This window comes from Pezoporus occidentalis, unplaced genomic scaffold, assembly GCF_034315485.1.
Source record: "Pezoporus occidentalis ecotype Australia unplaced genomic scaffold, CSIRO_AGI_Poc_V1 ctg57, whole genome shotgun sequence".
NCBI lineage: Eukaryota > Metazoa > Chordata > Aves > Psittaciformes > Psittacidae > Pezoporus > Pezoporus occidentalis.
The window spans coordinates 5,032,924-5,058,343 of NW_026915910.1; the positions used below are offsets into that span (position 1 = coordinate 5,032,924).

At 40.0% G+C, this 25,420-nt stretch overlaps 1 protein-coding gene across 9 annotated transcripts in view; it reads right to left on the minus strand.

Moving 5' to 3' along the window:
- Positions 1 to 25,420, minus strand: part of PKHD1 (PKHD1 ciliary IPT domain containing fibrocystin/polyductin) — a 250,411-nt gene that overhangs the window by 92,809 nt on the left and 132,182 nt on the right. For all 9 annotated transcript variants that reach the window (XR_009968457.1, XM_062638531.1, XM_062638533.1 and 6 more), the window contains 6 exons: positions 22,680 to 22,815; positions 20,759 to 21,005; positions 12,296 to 12,473; positions 11,622 to 11,817; positions 2,455 to 2,520; positions 626 to 745 (listed from right to left, as the gene is read on the minus strand). Coding sequence is in view for 8 of the 9 variants with exons in the window: in XM_062638531.1 (XP_062494515.1) it covers positions 626 to 745; positions 2,455 to 2,520; positions 11,622 to 11,817; positions 12,296 to 12,473; positions 20,759 to 21,005; positions 22,680 to 22,815 (943 nt within the window). In the remaining variant the exon portion in view is untranslated. The remainder of the gene's footprint in view (positions 1 to 625; positions 746 to 2,454; positions 2,521 to 11,621; positions 11,818 to 12,295; positions 12,474 to 20,758; positions 21,006 to 22,679; positions 22,816 to 25,420) is intronic.

Sequence of the window (25,420 nt, forward strand, 5' to 3'; positions counted from 1 at the left end):
TTACATAAAATGCTTAGCACAAGTTTTCTACTCATTGCAAGTCGCCTAATGTATTTTCTAGAATTTAGAAGGTTGTGCATGCAATAAGGTCATAAGCTGAGCTGGGATTTGAATCTGTATAGCTCAAGTCTGAGGTTGAAATACAGGTATAGGCTAAAGTGTCTAGGAGGCATCCGTGGCAAATGGCTTTGAGATTATCATTGATAGAGGGAATTGCAACAGGAAAATAAAACGGAAGGTACAACTGTGGAAATGTAAAATATGGCCCTTTCACTAAACATAGAGAGGTGGGTTAAGAGATGAGCTCTTTGTGAGCTGTGATTCTGGGTCTTGCAAATCCTGTGCTCCTGAAATAAAGTCCATGTATATCCTTAATCTTGAATAACAGTATGTGTGTGTGTGTTTGTTTGTATATGAAAATGGAATGATTATTCTCCTCCAAAAATCACACTTCGTACTGTAGACAGTATTTCACTGTGGTGAGGAACAAATGTGGTGTCCTGCACACACTGGAATGGACACTAGTGCCAAGAAGCCCATGTTGCAAAACAAATGCATATCCTAATGTAGACAGGCCCAAGCACCCCTACTCAAATTAAACACCTTTCCTTCCTTCCTTCCTTACTAGGTAAGATGATGACATCTTCCCCAGGCCCTGGGATGCTATAGTTGGATCCACCCCAGCCTTTTTCCACATCATTCCATGTCTCTGGTTGGGACCATTTCAAGACAGCATCAGAAGGAACTACAAAACAGGACATAAAAAAAAGAGAATTATCATTTTCAGTAGCTAGAAGAATTACCATTTCTTTGATAATCAAGCATCTGTGACATTAACATCCTCCTTTTGTCACTGATGAAGCAACACTAACTGCTTTTTATTATCTTCCATGCTTAAACGAATCTGCCTGATGAGAAAATAGGTCTCTCTCAGGATCATGTTTTCAGAGTTAAAGCACAGTGAGATAACTGAAAAAAAAAAAAAGATTTAGATTCTTTGGGACCCATCAAAAGCAAAGCAAATCTTGAGGTTTTTCATGCTTAGCTTATGTTATGCTTTGTGAATGTTTGACAAGCAACTGCTTAATTATTTTTATTTATGCTATCCAAAGCTCTGAGCACTTCAGGCACAAAATTAAGATGAACAAATGAAAATAAAAGCCAGTCACCTGCGCTTGGTTACTGACTTTTATGACCACCTGGCAAAATCAGATGGTCATAATGGTAACTGACCCTCCCAGAAAGTGCCAACTTTTCTCATACATTTTTTTTTCCCTCCAGTGCTCTAGAAAGCAGATTCCCAGAGTATGGGAATTTCCATACTTTCCCGAAGTATGAAAGTCTTTAAAACATGAGTGCTCATCTCTTACAAGCAATTTAGCCCTCAGAAAAGCAGGAGTTTTCCCATTGCAAGGGTTAATTAAAGACCTGCTGGAAAAGTAGCTTGACACATGGCAACTCCTGATCATTCTCCAAAGATTCATTTTTCAGCTCAATCCTAAAAGAAAATTCTGAGCCTTAGCATCAGAAAAATATTGGGAGAAATTTAGTTTCAAAAATGTAGGTGTTTAACTTACATTTGTATTTTAGACAGGTAATGAGCTGGTCTTCATAAATTAATTGCCTACGTTTGTTCTGCTACCGAGAGGAGGAAAAGCCTTCAAGGGGAAATCCTGTTCACTAAGTTTAGTAAGCTTGAAACTAACGCAGGCAGGGCCTCCCTCTGGAGGCCTCTACAAGTACCTACTTCTGTCCTACTACTAAAAGAAATTCTCACATTTCTTTTCTTGAGGAGGGCTTTGTTAGGTATTGAAAACACAGGAGCAAGCTCATGCCTAAGTGTTAGGGGCTAGACACAGCTCAGTAACATTGTGGAGCAGAAAAACCCTCCATTGCCAGCACAGAAAAACACAGAGAGATAAAAAACCCAAGAGTAGCTTAAGGACGGGTCTGTCTTTTCATTACGTGTTTGTTCAGTGGAAACACTCTGCATAAAGGTACGTAAACCCTGTTGACACATGAATTATTATTGTTATTCATATGCAGCAAGGCAGGTATAAAACTAAGACCAAACATTGGAGGCCTCCCTTGTCTCTGGTGTATTTTTCTTCCTGATTAGACATGTAACTGTGCAGTAATGTCAGACTATTACACTAAGATCACTAGAGAGCACTAAAATACACAATAGTCTTACGTTCTCCATGACCTTTCTGATCTGCTATGGTATTTCTTAGCAAAAGTTTATAGTCTTTTATACTGTGGAATCACACATTTATCTTGAGCAATGGTAGATATTGTTCAATGAAATGCTTAAATGAATGACAAGAACCCCTGTTGGGTTGATAGATGTATGAAATACTGAAGTGAAAAATAACAATCTATTTCTGAAAAAGTAGTAAAAAAGAAATGGTGTGAGTACCAGACCAAGCCTTTCAGACATAGACTGTCACGCACCTGGGGTTGGTAAAGCCACTCTTTCCTTCTGTTTCAGCGTGACCTGAATTAAGTCAGCTCCTGTGACTGAACACAGAGAATTTTAGGGAGTTACGGCAAGGCCTTGCAAATAAACACACACACAAAAAATCATAGTAAATCAATTGCTACACATGATTTTCTGATGACATTTTACATTTCTAATAAGCACATTTTTTGAGAGCAACTATACATGGTTTCTAAGCATTTTTGTCTTTTTTGTACTTTGAGAAGGGATTAAGCCAACATATTTTAATTTACAGATATGGAGGGTCTCAAGACAACTCATTAGAAACAGCTAAAAGAAAACATTCAACAATCAGAAATTCTAGGCTGGAATGCAAATCTCATTTATCCCACTATAAATACACAGCGGTTCTACTAAAACAAACGCTATCACACCATTGAATGCATAATGTATTAACTGGCTCAAACAGCAAATTACAGCTTTTGTTTTCTAGTTTGGTTTTGATTTTTTTTCCCCAAAAATATCTGGTATCTGAAAGAAATGCTTTAATTAGTCAGACTTGTAGACTGAAGACAGGGACCCTGTGTTTTCCATTGTGAAAAGAGGTCAGAAGTAATTATCACAGTTGTAACCTTTGTGCCAATATACTGTCAGCAGGAGAAGGGCCAGGATAATGCAAATCTAACTAAGAGGAGCAGGACAAAAATGCTTCAGACCCAGCCAAAAGGCTAGCTCCTCTTCCTCTCCAGTGGCATATAAAGGCACTTCCTTTCAGTTACCCGACTGGAACAACAGTAGGTTAAAATAGAAACACTCTGACAAACACATAAATCTGACCACTGCTGAACCCCTTATGGTGATCCAAAAATGTAACTAGAATATGTTTCGGGTGTGTAGTAATAGTATAAATGAAGCCATTGTCAGAACTTTCCTGAGTTCCAGAACATGCCAGGAACTTTCCTACATGTGTATCAACCCACTGATGGGATTTCATGCCATATTGTAATTTACTTACTCATCTTTAAACAAGTCTCTGTACTTTTAAATTGTGAAAACCATCCTTCCCTACCTCCCTTTTTTCCTCCCACTGCAACTGAGCAAATTTAAAATAACTGAGGTTCATTAATTTTAAGTGTTCAATAAATTAGTATGAATAATCAAAAAACTTGATTCTTTCTGATAATTACTATTTGATGTCAGTTGAAAGCACTCGATTGAGTTAGCAGCATATGCTCCTATGCCAAATGAGGTTTCCGTAATTAAATAGAAACTGATTCCATGAGGTTTTTCTTATGTCTGATTAATTAGTAATCAGGTGTCTCAGCCCTGTTCTTCAGCGGCACCTTCTCTCCCAACGGTAGCTGTGGTCTGATACATATATCAGTCAAGCCAATATGCCCCAAATTATCTCATAGAGCTCAGACTGAACAGCATCATGTCTTTGAATGGCCACAAGGTGAACCTCTGAGGAGAAAGAATGACATGAAAATGATATTTTAAAGTCTTTGACACAGAGTTTATGTGGTTTTCAGAAAATACTCCTGTATGTGTACTTTATGATTATAGCGGCCTTCCTTCTCACTTACGGTAGGGCAAAACAGGAGTCAAAGGTGTTACATTAGTCCAGAAAAAGTGAGAGAATGGAGCCCTGACACTGTCTTTTTTTCTAATAAATGTATTTTAACAGGTTTGTGGGTTTTTTTTTGCAGGCACTACAGTACAATCATCTAATTAAGAATGTTTGTATTGTTCAGAGAAAAGCTGTTCTAATTAAATCCTGAATGGACATAAAAATTGATCAGTATGCTATATAGACCTCATAAAGGGGTTCAGTCCCCTTAGAGAGTGAAGAAAGGAAACATTAGGACTTAGTACAGCCATGTCCAGAGTCAGGGCAAGGATAAAAGTTTCTCATATCTGAAGTGTCAAACAATTGCCAGAGCATGGCAATTCAAACCATTATAAGTCATTTATACTCTCCCACAAGTGCAGGAATTGGGGCCTGAATTCTCCATAGCCCTGCAACTTTCACAGTTATTAATTTCCATGAGTGTAAAGTGAAACAGTTTTGAATCAGTAGCATTTGGTTGCAATTTCCCAGAAATACTCAAAAAAGCTGATCAAAGCAGGAGCGATAGAGGCCTTGAGAATAATCAAGATTACAGAGACATAGTTCTTCTGATATTTTGCTTTGCTGTCGAGTATGTTATCATTGTTTCAGGACAGGAAGAGATACAGGCAATATAGACAAAGGATGTCATTAGTAAACATTGAATTAAGGTGACTCTTCACAAAACGTAGTTATAAGGCTCCAGGGTTTAGTTGTATAAAACCTTTTATAGGGCTCATCAATTTTCTGTCTTATTACAGCTCTTCCTGGATGTTTGGGCTGTGAATCATAAATATCCGTGTTCTTGACAATAGTCCGGATAACTTTCTTCTGGTTCAGGGCTCCTTGAGTGAACATGAAGGAGGAGCAACTTAATCTTTTATCAGCTTTGCAGTGACTGGGAATTTTGCCTGTGGATATTAGGAAGGGCTGAAACTAGGATAAATGGCTCCAATAGCCTGACTTACAAATAACAAGCAGCTCCATGCTATTTAACATCAATTGGGCTAACATACATCACAGGGAAATCAAAACTTTTAGACAACACGATCAACAACACAGTGAGATACACCTCTGGAAACTGGAGAACCTGGGGTAGGTTATTTTGTCATCCTCTAACAGGATCTCTTACAGGTGCTACCAAGAAATACTGTGTTATGGGGACACTGCAATGAGAAGAGATGTAAAAAGAAAAAGATTTGAGCTAATGGCCACAGATTCCTGCTTACAGCTGATTAATATTTGTAGGAGCAGAGGTGAAGACATGAAATTCTTCCTGCAGAAATCACATAGTAGAAAGCCCATCGCTGACAGGATTATAAGGTTATTTAAAGAATCATAGAATAGTTAAGGTTGGAAAGGACCTTAAGATTATCAAGTTCTAAACCCCCTGCCATGGGCAAGGACACCTCACACTAAGCCATGTCACCCAAGGCTCTGTCCAACCTGGCCTTGAACACTGCCAGCAATGGAGTATTCACAACCTCCCTGGGCAACCCATTCCAGTGCCTCACCACCCTCACAGTAAAGAATTTTTTCCTTATATCCAATCTAAACTTCCTGTTTAGGTTTTAACCCGTTACCCCTTGTCCTGTCACTACAGTCCCAAATGAACAGTCCCTCCCAGCATCCTTATAAGCCCCCCTTCAGATACTGGAAGGCTGCTATGAGGTCTCCACGCAGCCTTCTCTTCTCCAGGCTGAACAGCCCCAACTTTCTCAGCCTATTTTCATACAGGAGGTGGTCCAGTCCCCTGATCATCCTTGTGGCCCTCCTCTGGACTTGTTCCAACAGTTCCATGTCCTTTTTATGTTGAGGACACCAGAACTGCACACAATACTCCAAGTGAGGTCTCACGAGAGCAGAGTAGAGGGGCAGGATCACCTCCTTCGACCTGCTGGTCACGCTCCTTTTGATGCAGCCCAGGATACAGTTGGCTTTCTGGGCTGCAAGCACACACTGCTGGCTCATGTTCATTTTCTCATTGACCAACACCCCCAAGTCCTTCTCCACAGGGCTGCTCTGAATCTCTTCTCTGCCCAACCTGTAGCTGTGCCTGGGATTGCTCCCACCCAGGTGTAGGACCTTGTCATGGTTAAACTTCATGAGGTTGGCATCAGCTCACCTCACAAAGCGTGTCAAGGTCCCTCTGGATGGCATTCCTTCCCTCCAGCGTATCAACCGAACCACACAGCTTGGTGTCATCGGCAAACTTGCTCAGGGTGCACTCAATCCCACTGTCCATGTCACCGACAAAGATGTTAAACAAGACCGGTCCCAACACCGACCCCTGAGGGACACCCCTCATTACTGGTCTCTAGCTAGACATTGAGCCATTGACCACAACTCTTTGCATATGGCCATCCAGCCAGTTCTTTATCCACTGCGTGGTCCACCTATCAAATTGGTGTCTCCCATCATAGAAGGCCACCAAATTGGTCAGGCAGGATTTCCCCTTAGTGAAGCCATGCTGGCTGTCACCAAGCACCCTATTTCCTCACCTTATTTCTGTAACTGCTACATTCTCTGCTGTCTCTGCTGCTATGCCAGAAGGACAGGAGCACATCCACCAGGAGAAGGCTGATTTTTCTCTTTGTGACTGTTACAAAGGACACCTTTTTGCTAAGAACTGACATTTCATTTCATGGAGGCCACTGAGCAGCCCACATCTGGTCAACTGACTTTCTGAAATAACTGATACAGGATGAGGTTTAGCTAGCTGGAAGAAGAGACTCATGCCTGTACAACCAGTCCTCTGTATCAAATTAATTCCATTCTTTAGGTCTTCCTCCCAGGATTCTCCTTTTCCCCTTAGCAATAAGGCTGTAGAAAATATCTTTGTTTGTTTATTTTGCGTATTTTAATATTAGAAACAAACATTCTTAAGGACCTGCTTTTTCTGCTACACAAAGCAACTACAGAAACCCACAGACTGTAATGGAAGTAAGATCATTCTTTAGGAATTTAGAAAGGACAATAAATGTAATTTTATTATTTTTTTTTTAAGAACTATGGAAACTGTAAACTGGCTTTTGGCAGAGGAGTAATATGAGGTTGAGCCTCAGGCCCTCTTAACAGCTCACACATGAGCAGCCTGAGCAAAGTCAGCAGGATGACCCATCTCCATAAAAGTTTTGTCTGCTGAAAAATGTGTTTGGGATAAATAGAAAGTTTGATAATCCTTTCAGTGATGTTTTCAATAATGTTTGTGTCCAACACTTCAGTTTCAGAAAAAAAAAAAACACCAAGAGAAATCTGGAAATGAAGTTTAAACATTTCAAAAATGAACAAATGTCTCTCTGGTTTTTAGCCAACTCCGCTATTGCCCAGAGACCTTAACCAAGAAGCAGTACCATGCTGTGGCACCATATGCTCATATTTGTAACAGACTTAAAAAGCTCATAATGTTATTATTGTAATTTACACTGGATATTTCTCCTAAAAACATCCCAGATGTCCCAGTGTGACTTCTTTTCCACCTCCCCTGTTTCAGTAAGTTGGGTTTTTTTTATTCAGGATGGTCACATCATGTTAGGACCACTCTCCTGAAACATGTTTGAGCCATGTTTCAGTGTTTCACAGAGCCACACAGCAATCTCAGGCCCCATCCGGTGACCTTTGAGGAACACTTCTCTCAAGACATAGGGTGCCCCAGAGAAAATCATGATGATGCTATGAAGACTGAATAATGTCAAAGCAAAGTTGATGATGTAGAAATGACTGGCATGGGTTGCCTCAAGCTACCTCATCTCCCCTTCACCCAGCATCCAGCAGGGACATGGAGTTATCTGTCCTTCAATGACAATTCCTTTAAAAAAGTCTGAAAAGATTATTTTCAAAGGGTTGATTAATAGGGTTTCATGTATGTAGGTAGCTGTGAGTGCCTGAATTAACAGGATCATTGTGCAGGTAACCAACAAAGCAGAAACGTTCTCCATCACAATTATTTCTCTCCATTCAGCATCCCCTGCACTATCCCATGCTGAAGCCTAATTTACAAAACTGCAAGCATGCAAAGCATCAGGGCAACTTAACTCCTTTAATCCCTTACATACGGTACATTTTCTAGCCTTTTGTGTTAGACAGACTTATTTTCCTCCTGCAAAGATAAACAAACATTTGCATGATGCTAGGCAATTCTGTATGGAAGGGGGCATGGAGAAAGCCTGAGCCTGACTCAAACTGCTGGCCAAGGTGGCTTCATTCAGCTGTCTGCCTCATTTGAATAACAGTATCTTCTCAGTCATGGGCCTTTCCCTCCCCTTCTCCCCCTTTTTTCCCCCCATGCAGGCCTGAGCAAAAGGCTGTGTGAATTCAGGAGCCTGTTTGTGAATGAGCTGGCATCTGATACGTATTTACCGATGTTAATTTTGGATGTAATGCACCCTGCCACTTCCCCACAGTTTGCCCTAAAAGGCTTTCTGACGGACACAAAAGCAGGGGGTCAAAAGTAAGTTGACCCCTGCCAGAATGTACAATTATAGGAAAGAGGTGGTACACCAGCAGCTGTCGAAACCCCACCGGCAGGGAGAAGTGCTTCGAAAAGTTGAAGGATGACTAATACACTCGAGCTCTCCCCTCCACCCGGCAAGAGCCAGCTACTTTCTGAAGGAAGAATTATGGCCCTCCCGAGCAGCTGCAATAATTGTCTCCCCATTGTTCCCCAGCCCTCCCTCTGTCACCCCCTACAAGTGCCCATTGTCGGCATGGAGTCAAGTGATTATATGCTTGGGCTGATGCTGTTTGCGCCCAGCTGCCTGACTGCTGACACACGAGCAAGGAGAGGGGGGACCCGCGTCTGCTAGACGGGACTCCGACATACCAGACCTTTTACATAAGTCAAACAGGAACAAATGACTCTTTATCAGCCCCTTTTCCCTTTGAAGTGGTGGCTGCTTATAGGCCCTTACAGCTTTTCCTGCTCAGCCCAAGCAAACATCCTCCTTTTGATATGCTACACGGTCATTATCTCTGCCCCATTTAATGATTTTTGATTGAAGGGTGGCAGCGCAGTTGCCAAGAGGGTAGTTAAAGAGGCTCCACGCAGTCAGGACAACAAGAAAGGCTTTCCTTGTGCAGCAGCCTAAATTTGGAGTTTCTTAACAGTGTGTTCTTGTTCTTAGCAGCAGATAAGGGCTGAGCGTGAAATTCTTAATTAAGCAGTAAATAGAGAGTGGGGTGTCAGCAGATGCAGCCTGTAGTCATGGAGACCAAGTCAGATGAAGGAGGGAGCTGAGATTTAACGCCGGCCCGGGGCTTGGGCATGACTGACAGCTGAAGAATCCGACAAAGCTTGTAAACGGGATTAATTAGTTGGGTAATTATTTCATATAGCTAAATGTAAATAAAAAATAATACTAAAAAAACAGCTTGCAGGGCTAGATGAGAACACATTCTGAAGGCCAGACCTTCAAGCATTGTCCTCTCCAGGTCCGTGGTTGGACTGATGGGTTTTTAAGGCCAGAAGGGACTATTGTGGCAGCTTTCTCTGACCTCCTATGGAGCGTGAATCTCGCCTCATGAGGTTTCTAATAGCTTCTTGTAGAGCTGGAGAATATTTCTCTGAAAAGACGGCCAAACATCATCTAAGGACTCTGAGTGATGGAAAGTCCACCACATGCCATGAGTCTGCTCTGATGGCTAATTATCCTCACCCTCTCAGCCTGCACAGAGGAGATTAGAAGAGAAATTAACAGGCATACCAGGGCTAGGAATCTACTTGCTTTGTTTCAGACTTTTAACCCACCAACAGCGTCAGATATTTGGTACCCGACACTGAATTATTGATCTCATTGCTATGAAATTCCTTGCTGAAAATGTTCACAGTATGAATTATACATGCTAAATGTTTTCATAAATATCCCCTCATGTACTTTGGATGATTATTTCTGTATTAAAATGAGAAACAATGACCTCTTCATGTAATAAAATCAAGATGAAAGGAAAGCAAGAGAAGGACAAGAAATCATCCATGTAACAAGAGTGACATATGCTGGCCAGATCACTTCCTCCCAGTCTTTCCAAGAATGTCATCTCCTCTACTTTCAACAGTAGTAAAAGGTCAAGATATAGGTGTCATATTCTTAGCTTTCCCATGGTGCTTTATTTATGATAGTGCAATTCAGGATACACAAACTGAAAAACAGCTGACTTTTATATTCAAAAGTACAAATTTACACTATTATTTGTAAATAGCTCATGATCTTGGGTGAGGCTTAGGTGCAGCAGCTAGCCAGTCTATTCCTATACTGTATCTAAACAGAGCCAGGACATGGAACTAAGACCAGGAACCCAATAATCTACATAGCTATATCGCTGGTCAAGTTGCTGTCACAGCTTTGGCCCAGATCAGTGGATTGTCCCAGATGGTGACCATTATAGTTTGGGAGTTAACGCAGGGCAGGGACGTTTCCTAATCTGAAACCTGGGTACATCCAGCTTGTTTTGAGAGATAAAATGTTCAGCTGTATGGACACAAGCTGTGCAATTCCTGTTAGCCCCAGGACTGGGGATGGATACAGCAAGTATGACCCTTAGACTGAGGTTAAGGCATGGGCTTCTCTGTTTCTCCTCAGATGTACACTGGGTGATTTTCATAGTTGTCAGACTAAGCTCAGTGGATTGCCTGCCCTCATTTCAGCCATATTTTTCTCTCCACTGCCCCACTGATTGTTCTAGTTGTTAATTATCTACAGATATCCTACATGAGAAAACCATTTGTATGCCACCTCATCAGTGCAAATTAAGAGAAATTCATTAAAACTAATGGATAAGATCAATGACTAAATTTTCTGTTACTGTGAAAATCAGCATATTTATATTTCAAGTTCCCCATATGACAGTCATGAAGAATAAGCTATGTTTCTCAAAGACACTGAAATGTTTTTGTGATTCCTGATTTGACTATTATTAATAATGGTAACAACCATTACCTTTACATATAGAATTTAGACCCTTATGAAATTATTTTCTTGACAGTGAAAATTGTGGAAAATATTCTAATTTAAAAAAAAAATAAACTTGAATAGATACCATTAAATATCAGATCTTCTTTAAAAAAATGATCATCACACTCATGATCTAGTGTACAAAGACAACATTCTCAAATATAAAGGCCTTTGTCATCTTTGGAAGCTTACAGTCATATGAAAAATTCTCACCCAGTAATTCTATTGTCTTCAGTGGTCCCAGCCTAGATAGATTGCACATGATTTATTAATGATACACATGATGTGGGGCCAGCTGACAACAGAGATCATTAGTGGAATTTAATGCCTTTACCTCTCCAAAACACCAATTCAAATTCAAGTGATGTCACCCCAACCACTAGTTATGAAACAATCCTTTTCTTGATAGATCAGGCACCAGATAGACCAGATAGAGATGGACCTGATGTGCCTACATCTTCCATTTGTCTGATCTTTTTGAAGGACTTCTCACTATTGAAAAGCTATTGAAAGATGGCCTTGTGTCTAAGGCCTTATGCAGTTTAGAGGTTTAAATTTAAAAGACATCAGCTCTGTCAAAGTTCTTGAACAGAAAGGTACATTGAATTCCTCTCATTGCACTTACCCAGATAGGTTAGTTTCCTCAGTCTGCTGTCAAGATACCAGTCACAGCTCCTGTGATGTCTGTATGAGGGCAGAGATTGCAGTGGCTGCCCAGTCCTTGTCCCACAGGACACCACAACCTCAGGATTTGCAGGAAGATCTTTGTGTTCCACCAGCACATAATTCCCAGTCATGAAATTGCTAAATGTCACTGAATACTAGAGAAGAGGGAAATAAAATAAATATATCTTTGTCTGTAATTGGAGTGCACTCCATAGAGTGCCTTATGAAGGGATAAAGATATGGTGCTTCTCACAGTCAACACACCCTTTTTTAAAATGCATGTTGTAAACATGGAAGAAAAATGCAAAATTAAGCAGAAAGTCATACAGAATGTAGAAAAAAATCAACTCCCCTCATCACCTTTGAAAAGTGCAGAATAACAATGTCTTCTAAAAAAACATGTTTCAGTATGTTTTAATGTAGTAAAACTTTTTGGCGGGATTCCTAAGCACCACACTTAGCCTTCATCTAAGATGTCCAAAATTCTTTTCCCGCTCCAAGTTACTACTGAGACCTTCAGGGACTAGGTCATCATATCTAAGTCTTGACAATGAATATATAGAGATTTTCTCAGTACATTATTATCTTTTCCAAACATAATTTTTAAATTAATAATAAAAGTTCCCGTGTTACCTGGAGCTGTTTGCTGACCAAAGGGTTGTCAAATGCCAATGTGTAAGTCTCTTTATCCAAGAGGAGAACCATCCAGCCATACAGGTTTGATAAAGTATCAGGGACATAATTGACTGTGGTTGTCTTATTCCTACTGTCGGTCACAGTTAAATTATAAGGAATGTCTGGAGCCTCTTTTCTAGAGGAAAAAATATAATCACATTTTTGTACTGAACTCTGTCATTTTCAAACTTTACAGTTCTGTTTTTATTTGAATTACAGCAGTATATACTGACTTTTTCTCAGAATATGACTTCATTTCTGTGGTTCTTTACAAAGAAACAATCTCTGCCTGAAGTGCCAAAAAAGAGAGACAAAGGCTGGAGGAATAGAGGCACAGAGAAGCAAAGCCTATGCAAACCATAACAGCAGCAACAGCCAGCATATCATCTCCTACACTGTCAGAGTATTTTCCCATACACCAGACTCATGAGCCTCAGGTTCAACCTTTAGGATCTTTATCTTCACGAAATTTGATAGTTTTCTGATTATTCCCTCACATTTGTGCAGTCAAAAATTCATTGAGGCTGAAGGTGTGTATCTAAAATTATATTTCTAAATACTGGAATATTACCTTACAGTTAGACATCTAAGCATATTACAAAACCCTCCAGACTGCATATGGCTTACTTACCCAAAACAGACAGTGCTAAAACCCATGTCATCTTGTTAATGTGCCTGTTTGCATTTGCAAATTTTAGTTGTTTTTCCCCTTGCTGGTTTGCAGACAATGCACAATTACAACAACAGTTATCTTGGAGGAGGATTGCTTGAACATATTTTTTAGTCTTTTACAATCAGTTCTGGGTTGGGGTTTTGGAGGCTGTCACTTTGGAAAAGGACTTTCTGGTTACCCAGAAACATTCAGCTGAGAAACAGCAACAGCAAACAGAAGTGTGCATCAGCAATGGATTACTCAACCAGAAGATATTGGCAGACCAATGAATCTGACTGGAAGGAGTTTATAAAGCTTAAACAGCTTTCATACTACTAATAAACCTCCTCTTACAGACATTAACTGGACCAGGATATTAGGCTGCTAATTAAGCAAGTAAATGACAACAAGCACATTTTTGACACACTTATCAGCACCTGCACAGGTATTCAGGAAACACATTTCTAGCAGCAGAAGCATGCCACACATTATGTGGTATAACATTAAACTCTCCTGCACATCAGAAATTGCGTTATTGTGTTACAAAGGTGCACATTACCACAACAAGTGATGGAGACCCAAATCCATCCTCTGTGCAAAGTAAATCCACGTGGGTTTTGGGGGATCAGTTCTTTACTCATTTTACTCTTTATCACTGGAGAAGCCTGATGAGACACTTTGAATCATTTTTCTCAGGGACCTCTTCCAAGAAGTTTTAAAGACACTTCCTTAGTCCTGCTGGCCACACTATTACTGATACAAGCCAGTATGCTGTTGGCCTTCTAGACTTCCTCTTTGATTTAACGTTGGTGACAGGTCCATTCTAGATGAACCATCATCCTCATGAATGTTTGGTTCCATCTGCACAGCCTCATACCTATTGTGCAAGGGTACCTCAGAAGGTGGGGTAGTTGTGCGCCTCCTGTGCTGGGCAGGATCTTGTTGCCACTGCCCCGTATCCTTTCAGTCACTGTGTTCAGCCAGGTGGAAAGAGAATAGAGAATCCTCTGCATCATGTCCCCTCTCCCTAGATTTCAAAGCTAAGATAGACTTTTGACAGCTTCAGATGCTACCAACTTTCTTTTTAAGTTAATTGTTGTCAGTCTTTGAGATAAGCAGGGAGTCTTCACTTGAGAATTTTTTGTTTGAAAATGTCATTTGTTTAGCGCCAGAAAGTCTTTCTGAGGAAGAAGTCTTTGTATAGTTTTGTACCACGATAGTCTGGATTCTTTGCCCTTCACTTGGAAGTTTGCTCATGACACAGGAAGGAAACAAAGCAGGAGCTATCTTATAGCCTAAAATTTCTTAACCAGGAATGCTGTGTCCTTGCCTTTTACATGCCTTGTTTGAAGTGCTGCCACCCACAAACACATACCGTGCTCCTGGTAGAGTGCCAGCACACCAAAACAAACATTTGGGGAACCTGAAAAACTTTGCATATCATTTTAGAAGTTAACTGGCAACAATGAGCCTCAGACTACATTGAAATTATGTCAATGTGCTTTTTTCTTTCACCTTTATGCCAAACAGCCACCAAAATGCAAGTACCCTACAAATGGAATTACCAGCCACAATTAGCACCATTTCCATTTGCCCTAAATAGCCAGTGATTTCACTGTGCCCTAAATAGCCACCAATCTACCTCTCTTTAATGTTAATGAAGCAGAGTAGTGCTTGCACACAGGAGTATTTCTAATTCAGAGGATCTGAGGGAGCCTGCATGCATCATTAACATGGAGAGCTTCATTATCAGAGGAAAGAGCCTTCCCCTGAACTTCCCCTGGCTTTATTTGAAAGAAACTAGGAGGCAATGGTCTTAATGCAAAATTAACCCTCACTTTAAACTGCTGGAAGCCTTTACAAAGTGTAAGGGGAAAAAAAAAGGATGACTCACTGAAAAGGCTGTATTTTTATATTGAAGCAGGTTTCAATTAAGGAGCAATTTGCTTTAGAAATATGGCAGGAATACTGAATAGGACTTTACAGTCTGAGCCACAGTTTACCAATAGTGATTGTATAAACTGTTCTGTAATTTAGCTCAAGTGCATTGTGCAGAACTGTATGACACAGATGGGCCACGAAGGATTTGTTAAACCAATCAACAGCAGCAAGTAGAACAAATATTAACTCTCCTGTTTATGTTTACCATTAACTTACTTATCCTAAGGGTCCATATCTCTGTGTATGAAGGCAGGTGCTGTGTTTAGCTCTAAATGCTTTCTATTTGATACATTTGCGTAGTAGTCAGTCATGATTATCCCTCTTCTAAAACAGGAAACTGTATTGCATCAAACTTCAAATGGAACACCAAATGTTTATATCAGCAATCCTATTTATTTTTGGCCAAATGGAGGTTAATTCCAAATTATGACCATACTAAACACTTCACAGGTTTGATGCTGGCCCCAAACCCAGTTTATTTTATTTTAATTGCCAAGAATTAAGAACTTTCAGCTGTTTTCAGTAAATGTGTGTATCTTTGTTGAGAGACCAAAGACAGAATTCAAATCTGCCTTGTATTATGAACCCTTACAATCTGAGGGGCAAGGCTTGGGGAAACATCTTGTATACTCATAAGCCTGTTCAGGATCTGGCTTGGCTGCCAATACACCAGGTTGTAGGGTAGGTGGAAAGGGGTCCTCCACAGGGAACTAAATCTCTCTTGGCTGTTTTGGTGGGATGTCACAAATGCCAGCAATATAGAACAGCAAGAACTGAACCTCAGAAGTTTATCTGATGTGTTGGTTAACCGGACAGTCAAAAGCCAGTGATTTAATATTTGCCTTCCATGTTATGCCACAGGAGCCGTCAGAGGACTGGGTTATGAGGCCAAGTGCACGTGTAAGCAGTCATGTACACAGGGAGGATACACAACCAAAGAGCTCAGAAAGCAACTGAGCATGTACAAATTGAGAGAAGAAGTGCAATTGTAAGGGTGTTTCACAGCAGGTGGATGTTCATCAGAAGGCACCACAGTAAGTAAATATCAAAGGAAAAGCAAAACTAGAGTAACCATTTGAACTCTCTTCAAGACTCAAAGACACAGAGGTAGGGGGTATGCTATTCTTTTCACAGTAACCCATCAGCAGCGGCTGGGTTTGCAGCAACTGAATGCATGCACTACAGGAGAGGATATTAGACCAGATTTAAGAACTAAGGCTATAAAGAAGAAAGTTAATCTTTTCCTCTGCAGCAGACTAGAGAAGAGGGAAGCAATAAAAGGCTTTAGCTCAAGACTGGTGCTGAGCAAGTCCCAGGTTTCCACAGTGAGAAGGGGAAAGCAAATGAAAGAGAATAAGAGGCAAACTTCCTTCTGGTGTGTGCAGCAGCAAAGTGTTTGGAGTCCCTTTTGCCACAAGGTGCTCCCTGGCTGTCAATTATTCTAATGCTCTCCTCTTGTAAAAATTATGCATAATGTGAAGAAACTTCTAAAGTCACTTAATCATGTTATGACAATTTTTTAATGAAAATTTGTTTTAATATTAATAGAGATTCATAGTTTCATGATAATATGGATAGCAGTGGCATTTTGAGCAGCCGTATCTAGCCTGCAGCCATGCTGTGCAGTGCCATGGCATAAGCTGTTCTTCAGACTACTCAATAACTTTCTCACATATAAATTTATAAAGACTTTTATAAGCTTTAATTACATCTTTAAAAGACATAAAAACCCTCTTTAAAGGGTGCTTACGTGACACATTAGTTTAACTTTCAACTGGACTATATGAAAAAGGCTTTTGTTGCAGAAATGCAAGCTTAGAAATGGATCTTCATTTTCCATTTCCCAGAAAACGGAGATCCCTATCTCAGCTTCCAGACAGGGGATCCTTCCTAAAAGTTAGCAATGATGCAAATTCGCTGACGTTTTGTGGGCTAAAAAAGTTAATAACGTGGCTATGGTTAAGCCTTGTCAGTTGCTCTCAGGGTCAGGGAATGACTCCCCTCTCAAAATCCATTACTTGCTCAGCTTTTAAGATTTGTGGACCTTAAGTCCATACCTGAAAACTCAAGAAGTGAAAAACCTACCATCTCATGTGACTCACACTTTTTATTGAGAAGCACAGAGAATGCAACACTCTAGACCAAGAGGGAGCACAGGACATGAGACTGTCTTACTGCTCTCGCCTGAAATCTTGTACAGTGTGACTTCATACCAGAATGAGGATGTTCTTGTTCTATCACTTTGGTGATCTGCAAATGTGGGTTCAGTGCTTAAAGCTTGATCTCAGAAGCTTGTAATCTGTTTTTCACCCCTGGTTTTGGTAGCACCCCTGTTTTACCGACTACAGAGCTTTCCATGAGTGGTAAGTACAACTAGCAAGTTGCAGATCTGACAGGTCATATACTCAAGTGCCTGGTAGAGCACAAAAAGATTTCTTCCAGAGTAATTTTTAATTCTTTGCTTTACCAGAAACTGAAGAAACACAAGTAACAGCACATTCATCTTTTTACTGAGATTAGATGAGTCCAAGAGAATTAGGAAATTGTTCCTGTCACCTGCCTATCTTTATTGTCTCTGCTCAACCTCTGCCAATTGCTCCTAGTCATGTATTGTTGTTTTAATCTTAAATTATTCCCTTTTTATTGTGAACAGTCTTCAAATACATCTAGACAAAATTCATCCTGTCTTATTTCTCCCCCACCCCTTCATCCTCTAGTTGAGCTATGAATCTTTTATTAATTGATTTTCATTCCTCATCCCCTCCAGCTACTTTCATTCCTCTACCAGGTCCATTCTGAAACTCTGTCCATATGACAGAAACCTCCCTGACCCACTGCATTTACTGGCTGCATGATGACAGCTTTTCAACTTCTTAACATGATGGTAATTTGGTTGGTAGGAGCTATTCAGGAGAGCGGATCTGGAAGCAGCACAGAGAGGATGCTCATGGTCTCTCCGGTTAGCCTGTTAAGTACATAGTCCTCAAGAGGATAGGCTAACAGCTGGTTTTTGCTACTTGGATTGCCAAATGTCTTTGATGTAAGTTGACTCCCAGCTCATGCAGATGAATAATAAAAAAGGGAAAGAGAGGTTACTTTCTTGACATAAAAAGTTCATTGAGAAGTAATTGGTATGACTAATCTAAAACTCTTAAGCAATTTACTGGGGAGATGAAACTTAGGCCAGGGCTCAAACATTTACAGCCTTAAAAGCAATGTTGAAGATGAACTCTTTGTACTCCATACTTAACCACCTTTTGATGCAAGGAGGAGCAAGGTATATTGAATACTGTAGCTATCATGAATTATTATGTCACAATTTTGGAAATTGATAATTTAATTGTATGATAATTGATAATTATATGATAACTGATAATTGAATTACATAACAATTTGCATTGTGGCAGTATCTAAAGGAACTCATATCACACTACAGGAATGTTATGAGAAGCTCCATCCACTCTCATAACATCAACCCAAAGACTTTGTAGTCCATATATAATCAAGGTAAACACAAACTAGAAAGGGAATGGATTTGCCCAAGCATCATGGATAACTGGTCCAAAAGGACATCTAACACAGTTGTATTTTGTTCTACCTAGTACCCTTTTTGTTAAACCAGAATAAATCCCAGCTTCTAATTTATCACAGATTTTTGTTTTCATTATGAGAAACAATAATCACATGCAAAGCCTTCAGGTAGCTGAAATTTTGTAGTTTTCCCCTTCAATGGAACAAGTGGTTAGTTTTTTTAATTATTATTTGGGAAGATTTGGGGAGTTTCCCCTCTTTTTGCTAAAGCACACATTATAAGACGGACAGGAGGTATTAACAGCTCTCTGAAAGAGCACTTTAGGATTTCTGCCTAACCTGAAACAGAAAAAAATGATAATAGTTCGGACTTGCACTTCAAAAAGAGAGTGAAATACTGAGCAGGGAACAGGAAGAAAAACAGGAGTGTTTCTTAGATCACTAAAAGCCTTTTTCACTCCTGTTCTTTTTGTGTCAGGAAATGCAAGTGTCCTCCCTGGGTAACAGAAGTGGTGACAGTACTTGGCTGAACAGTGGATCACTTCATCTGACAGCTGCTCAAAGGCAGGAACAAGTCCAGCTTGGGGAGGCAAGAACAGTAACAGAAGTGAGCTGAGAAAGCAACTGGGAACTGCACAATCATCAAAGCTGATGGGAAAGACCCATCTGCATCCCAGGACTGGATTATTACAAATGTAGCATATGAAGAAATGCCAATAGGAGAATGAACTCTCCAAATCCATTTTCTATCCCTCTGGGGAAAAAGAATTAAAAAATAAAAATTCAAAAGTGGCTTTCTGTTGCAGACTTGCAGGAAACATGATTTGCTGGGAGTCTGAAGAGATACCATGAAGGAGGACATGTACCCTGAAGTGTTTATATCCACCAAAACAGACAGATCTTCTCCAACAAAAACTGTGTCTTCCACACTCATAAAATGTGTGGCTACACCTCTTCTGATAAGGTAGCCATTGTCATTACTTGTCTTTCAGCCCTGAGGCTAGCTGGCATGGTCTGGCCACATCCATACAAACTCCTCCAGCCTCCAAAACAGCATAAGGACATCCATGCGGCCTTAGAAGAAAGGGTTCCCTGGGTCATGTTTACCTCTAACTTGTGCTCATGGGTTGCTTGGGTGTAGGATAGCTGTCCTGGACCAAAATCATGCCAGGGACCATTATGAGCCTTTAACAGTATAAACAGCTGAAACTAGGATGCCTTCATTCTAAAAGAGAGACAGACTTGAATATATGTGTACATGTTTATGTACAGATGTGAAAAACACTCCCTTTGCTTGCAGAAGTCTTATTTTCTGTGTCGAAGACAGGTAGAAGAAAAACTTGTCATTCAATTCAGGATTGAAACATCTAAATGCCTACTGATGTTTAAATATGCATTAAGTGACTAAATGCCTGTTACAGTCATTAGCATCATAGTAAGTATCGTCAGTAGAAGCCCAAAAAGTAATTCACCTGACCTCCCCCTAAGAGAAAGATAAGAGAAACAGAGACATAGCTGCTTCAGCTGTCCCAAGCAATCAAAAACTTTGCTGTGACATGCCAGATCTAACACAGCATCTGCAGGAGATCCTTGCCCTTCTGCAAAGTTTGCAATTTGCCCACTAAATCCAAATGTCTGGGGCTTGGTCATCAACCTCACTTTGAGCATCAGTATCTAGCTTGAGCTGGACTCTTATTTTTGCAAAAGCCAGTTTATATCCCCCTGGTAATTCAGAGAGTGTCAAAATAGCAACACACCACAGCCTTCACTTCAAGGCCCTCTTAACATGGGAAGAATTACCTATGGATAGGAACCAAGACTATAGATAATACACCAAGGTAAGAAAGTTAAGCAGCTTGCTGAGAATATCAGAAAAAAAAAATTGAACTCAGGAAGCTGTATCTAAATTTATAAATAAAATAAGCCAAAGACTGTTCTCTGGCCTAGAGGCCAACTGGCATGCATAATCCTCATAGCTGTCTATGCAACTAAATTCCTTCCTAAAAACATGATGCCTACATCCAAATTGCCAGCTGGGGGTGGTCCTCCTGCTATGTCTGAAACCATGCCTGAGAACTATCTGGGTGACAAAATAAGTAGCCAGAAAAAAACTAGCTCCAGAGAACATATGGAAAAAAAACATGAGCTGATGTATGCCAGTGCTCAGGCTTTTAACTTGGTTTAGGACCCAGCAGAGAGGCAGAAGTCCTGGGACTGCGTCCAGAGGTAGCAGCTCAATATATAAGATTAGCAAGCAACACCCATGCTGACTTCTTGTAAGTGGAATGGTTACTTACAAATGAAGAGACATACGGTGGAAAACAAGATCACTCCCACAAACACTGCCGCCAGAGGCTTGACTGAAGTTGGCACTGGCTGTGCAAGATACCTCAAGGACATCTGTGGAAGGGAGGAGATGACTTCCTTTCTGCCCTGTGACAGAGCCATCCAGATCCTCAAGGATGGCAGAATGAGGAAAGGGAAAGGACACTTGGAAAGGTGAGTTGATGAAGGTCATACGTTCAGCTCTGACTGTAAACCCACCTGGAGAGAACAAGCAGCATTTCAGAAACAGACTGACCTCCTCAAGATGTCAAGTTATCTCTGGAGAAAAAGAAATCAGCTTCATTTCACCTTCACTTTGGAAAAATGTCTGCTGAGTCAACAAGAAGGGGACGTTCAGGAAAATAAACAGATAAATACAGATATTCACAGGAATTGCCATTACTACGGACAGGTCCAACCTGTTGTGACAGGAATTGTGGTTACATATTCTCTGATCCAGGTGCTGGTCCTGGTCCTACCAGCATCTCCCCAGTGACTCCAAACACTCCTTCATAAGTCCCAGTGCCAAAAGTTAACAGTCTCCAAAACAGTGATTCTTACAGATCCTTTCTGCTTTGTTTATAAGATAAATTCTTTAGAGATAAGGACTGTTTCTGTGTGAGTAAATATACTTGTGTGCACATGTACAGTACCTGGCACAACAAAGCCTTGGCTGAAAAGTGTGGTTGAAGGATCTTTTCATTACTGTAACACAAACAGCTACAAAAAGGAGGAATATTCTTGTGGGTTAAAGCACAGAAAGTTTTTGAGCACATTAATATTTCCAGAAATGTCAGAAAAACATTGCCCCATGGACCATAACAAGGCATCTTTGGCATGAATGTTCATGCACCACACTGATTCCTATTCGATTATCCTATTCTCAGTTGTAGCCTCTGTAAGTCAGATTTTACTATTCTTCCTGTCCTTTGATCTCTCCTCCTGAAGTCTTTTTCTCTGTCATGCTTTGTAGGGCAGTATTCATTTATATAAAAATATATTTAAGAGGTAATTGCAGTTGGAACATTCTTCAAAGAGCCTTCGGATAACTCTTCTTCAAAGCTCAAAAGGATGCTTAGCTTACATATTATCTTAGGCAAATTCACCTAAGGTTTAGGCTGGCCTGAGGTAGGAGCTTGGTGAAATTCTGTGAGGTTGTGTCATAGCTATTAAAGAAATCATCACTCTAGAAATTCTACTTCCCAAAATGAAGAAGCAAAAATAAGTCAGTGTATAAAGCCACCTTCTACTGGGAAAATGAAATCAGTGCAAAAATAAGGCTACCTTTGTCTTAAAAATTCTTGTGATATGTGGCTTCAACTAAGTGATAAAGCTAATTCCAAGCAGAGCAGCTCTTGTTCAGCCCACCAGCAATATCAATAAAACCCACATGCTAAAGAGGGTGAGTATCGATGAAAACTGCTTGTTGTGCATCTCTCTACAAGCCCAGCTCAGGAATTTTCTCAGTTCGTCTGAGCTACACACATGGCACAGCATTTATCGTACATCTACATATCATCGTCTCATGCCCCACCTCCCTGTGAATGGCGAAGAACTATTAATCATCTGTCCCTGTTGGGGAAGTGAAACATAGAGAGTGACACTTCTGAGAACTATTAATACAGTGAAACCTAAGGAGAGCAGGTATGCAAATACCTCCAAACCTAGCTCTTGATAATTCATTTACAGCAAATGTCATGACAAGACTACAGAAGCAAGACTATGCCAGTTTTATGCCAGTACTCTTTGTCATTATATGGTGCTTTTTGTAGGATTCAGCTGAAATATCAGTGGTTGTCTGTGGAAATTATGAATTTCTAAACATCTGAATCTAGAATATGAGGAAGCCAGGGACTGCTGAAACCCTGCTAAATAAGTATAAGTCAGACTCACCCTGCCCTTGGTAACAGCCAGAACAAGTCTTGATTGCTGTGCAAATGTTCACATCAAAGTTCCTGAAAGCTGTGTTGGAGATGAATAACTGGTATCTTTTGGGAGTTTGTAGTCCTGCTGACATACAGGTCCTATCCTGCAATGAAGAAATGAAGCACACTGGGAAACACCAGCATGTGAATCTCCAAGTCTAATGAGTCCAGGATGCAGCGTATGGGACACAAGGATGTGACTATACTCAAGACCATGGTTGTGGGGCAATGTATACTGTTTGAAGGACAAATCTGGGCTATTGCTTTGCAAATTCTGACAAGTAATGTCTGTTTAATTCACCATTTGCAGTATGTGACAGTATTACATTAAGAACAGTGGTTGCCTTATTTGCTTTGTCCAGGTTGTTGTGCAGCAATTACAGTTGGACATTTAAAGGGAAAGGAAATTGCATGTTTGCTGGGAGGAAAGGAAGAATCTGCCTGGAAGGCACAGTGAGCAGATTTGCGTACAGCCCTCTTTACCTTGTCTTGTCCAGCAGGAAGGAAATCTCTCTTCTCTGCAAAGCTAACTGTTCTAAATTCTGTTCTAAGAAAAACCTGACTGCTGAGATTTAAAGCCCTCTTGTGTGATTTAGGATGGGGGGAAAGCATTTAATCTAGGCTGTCTTCAAAGCTCTAGTTGACTTCAGGGTCTATCAGAGCAAGAAGTGGAAAGTTTCCCAACAAGTGATGGCAAACACAATGGAAAAAATAGATTTTGTGGTGATTGTAGGCCATGACGCAGGGAAAGTGCATGTCACTGCTAATTTGCAGATTATTTCTTCAGTGTCATTAAGAGACAGTAGCTCCATCACTTTTTTCACTCAGAGTCCTAAACATCTGGTCCTGGTCCTTGGGACGTCTTTGAAGTCACTGCTAAGGAGAAATTCCTGGCTTCTGGTAACAAATTAATCACAAAACCTCTATTATTTTTTTTGCTTACACTTGCCTGTTTTTACACCCCACCCCCTCTCTCTTTTATTATTATTATTTTAGTTATTTTGTTTTATTTAAACAGCAAATAGGAAAAGAGTGTGAAATAATACATTCTTCCTCATGTGTGCCACCTGTGTCAGACCTCCTGCTTTTTCAGGAGGAATTGCTTCTTCTCAAAAGGCTTCACAAGGACAATGAGTTGCTTTATGAAAGCATGGAGAAGGCTGCTGAATGTCTAGGAAGCTAACGAAAGTCTTTCCCTTCGCTTTACAGGCCCCGAAATATAACCCTGCCACTAAAAATTTAAGTGATCAAAGCCCCAGTTTTTTCAGTAAACAATCTTGGTTTAAAGTGTTTCTTTGAAAAACTGGAAGGGCTAGAAGAGAAGAACATCCAAGGTTCCCATTAAATTAATGTCATAAAGTTTTAATTGATATTAAAGAGACATCATTATTAAAGGGAGAATTACATAAATTAAGATGTAAATTATGACAAGGAGGCTCTTATCATGAGATAATCAAAGATAATCACCCCCCTGGGGTACCACAAGAAACAAGGCACAGCTGAGCGCCTCTAAATCTCTTAACAAGTACAACATTGGAGCCCTTCCATGGATCCTGCAAAGCAAAAACAAAGACATCCACCCTTTGGTGTCTGACAGAAATTCATTGCGTCACTGGGATGCTGCAAGGTTGGACTGGTGAAGCCAGGATTTGATCTGAGCTACATACTTTCAATAGACATACTACAGATGTTTCTTTCTGTGAGCTTCTAAAGAAAAATCATTTAAAACTCTTTTTCTGTCAGAGAGAAAATTAATTTCATAAACAACAACAGAAAACTGAACAGGGAAAAAAAAAAGACCTCAAAATCATGAACAAGCAGCTGTGGCCAGTTGTAAGTAAAATTCCATTGTTATCCACGTTATTAATCTGTTAACAACCAGGTAGCACCCAAAGGACTTTGTCCAGCTGCCTAAAGAAATAATGAAAGATCATACTTACTGCATAAACATGTTACATTTTGATGACATTTTTCCTTCTCAAGTAAAAAAGAAACACTTTGTTTTCCAAATGGACTGATGATGGTATGAGAGAGCAGAGGAAACCAAAGTGTTAAATAGGATACAAATCAAATCTGTTGCTCCCCATGATTATTCTCAAATCACTAAACTAAACCTAGTTGAGTATGGTTAAATGGTGCCTGTTTATTACAGCAAAAGTTATATAGGAATTTCTGTTAGAAAATCTTGTTTAAAAAAAAATAATTCTCACAGAAATTCAGGTTCTGTAAAATTCCAAGTTTTTTTGGAGACCATGTCAATCTTGGAAAAACACGTGTAGGGAAAAAAAATTAACAATTGTCCAACTACAATCCCTCAGCTCTTAAGTTGAAGAGAAGCGTGATTTTCTTTCTACTTTTGAATGATGTTTCATAAAGAATATACATGAATCTGCACTATAATATATAACCTATTAATAGTTCTAAATTCAAATAGAAAGAAATCAGAGTTCTTGTTTCAAATTTGTTTTTAAAAAAGTCTTCAAAATTTTCATACTGAAATACAAAGATATTTGGAAAAAAAAGCTGGATTTTTGTGCAGAATGTAATCTCTGGTTTCTCACCAACTGATGTTTTTCAACTCAACCATCAGCTGGTATGAATGAAGCGCCTGAAAATTATGAAGGATCCAGGTGATCAAATGCTATTTCTGTTCCGCTGCTGCCAGCAGAAGCAACAAAATCCTTTGTTGTAGAAGGTTACAAGAGAGGT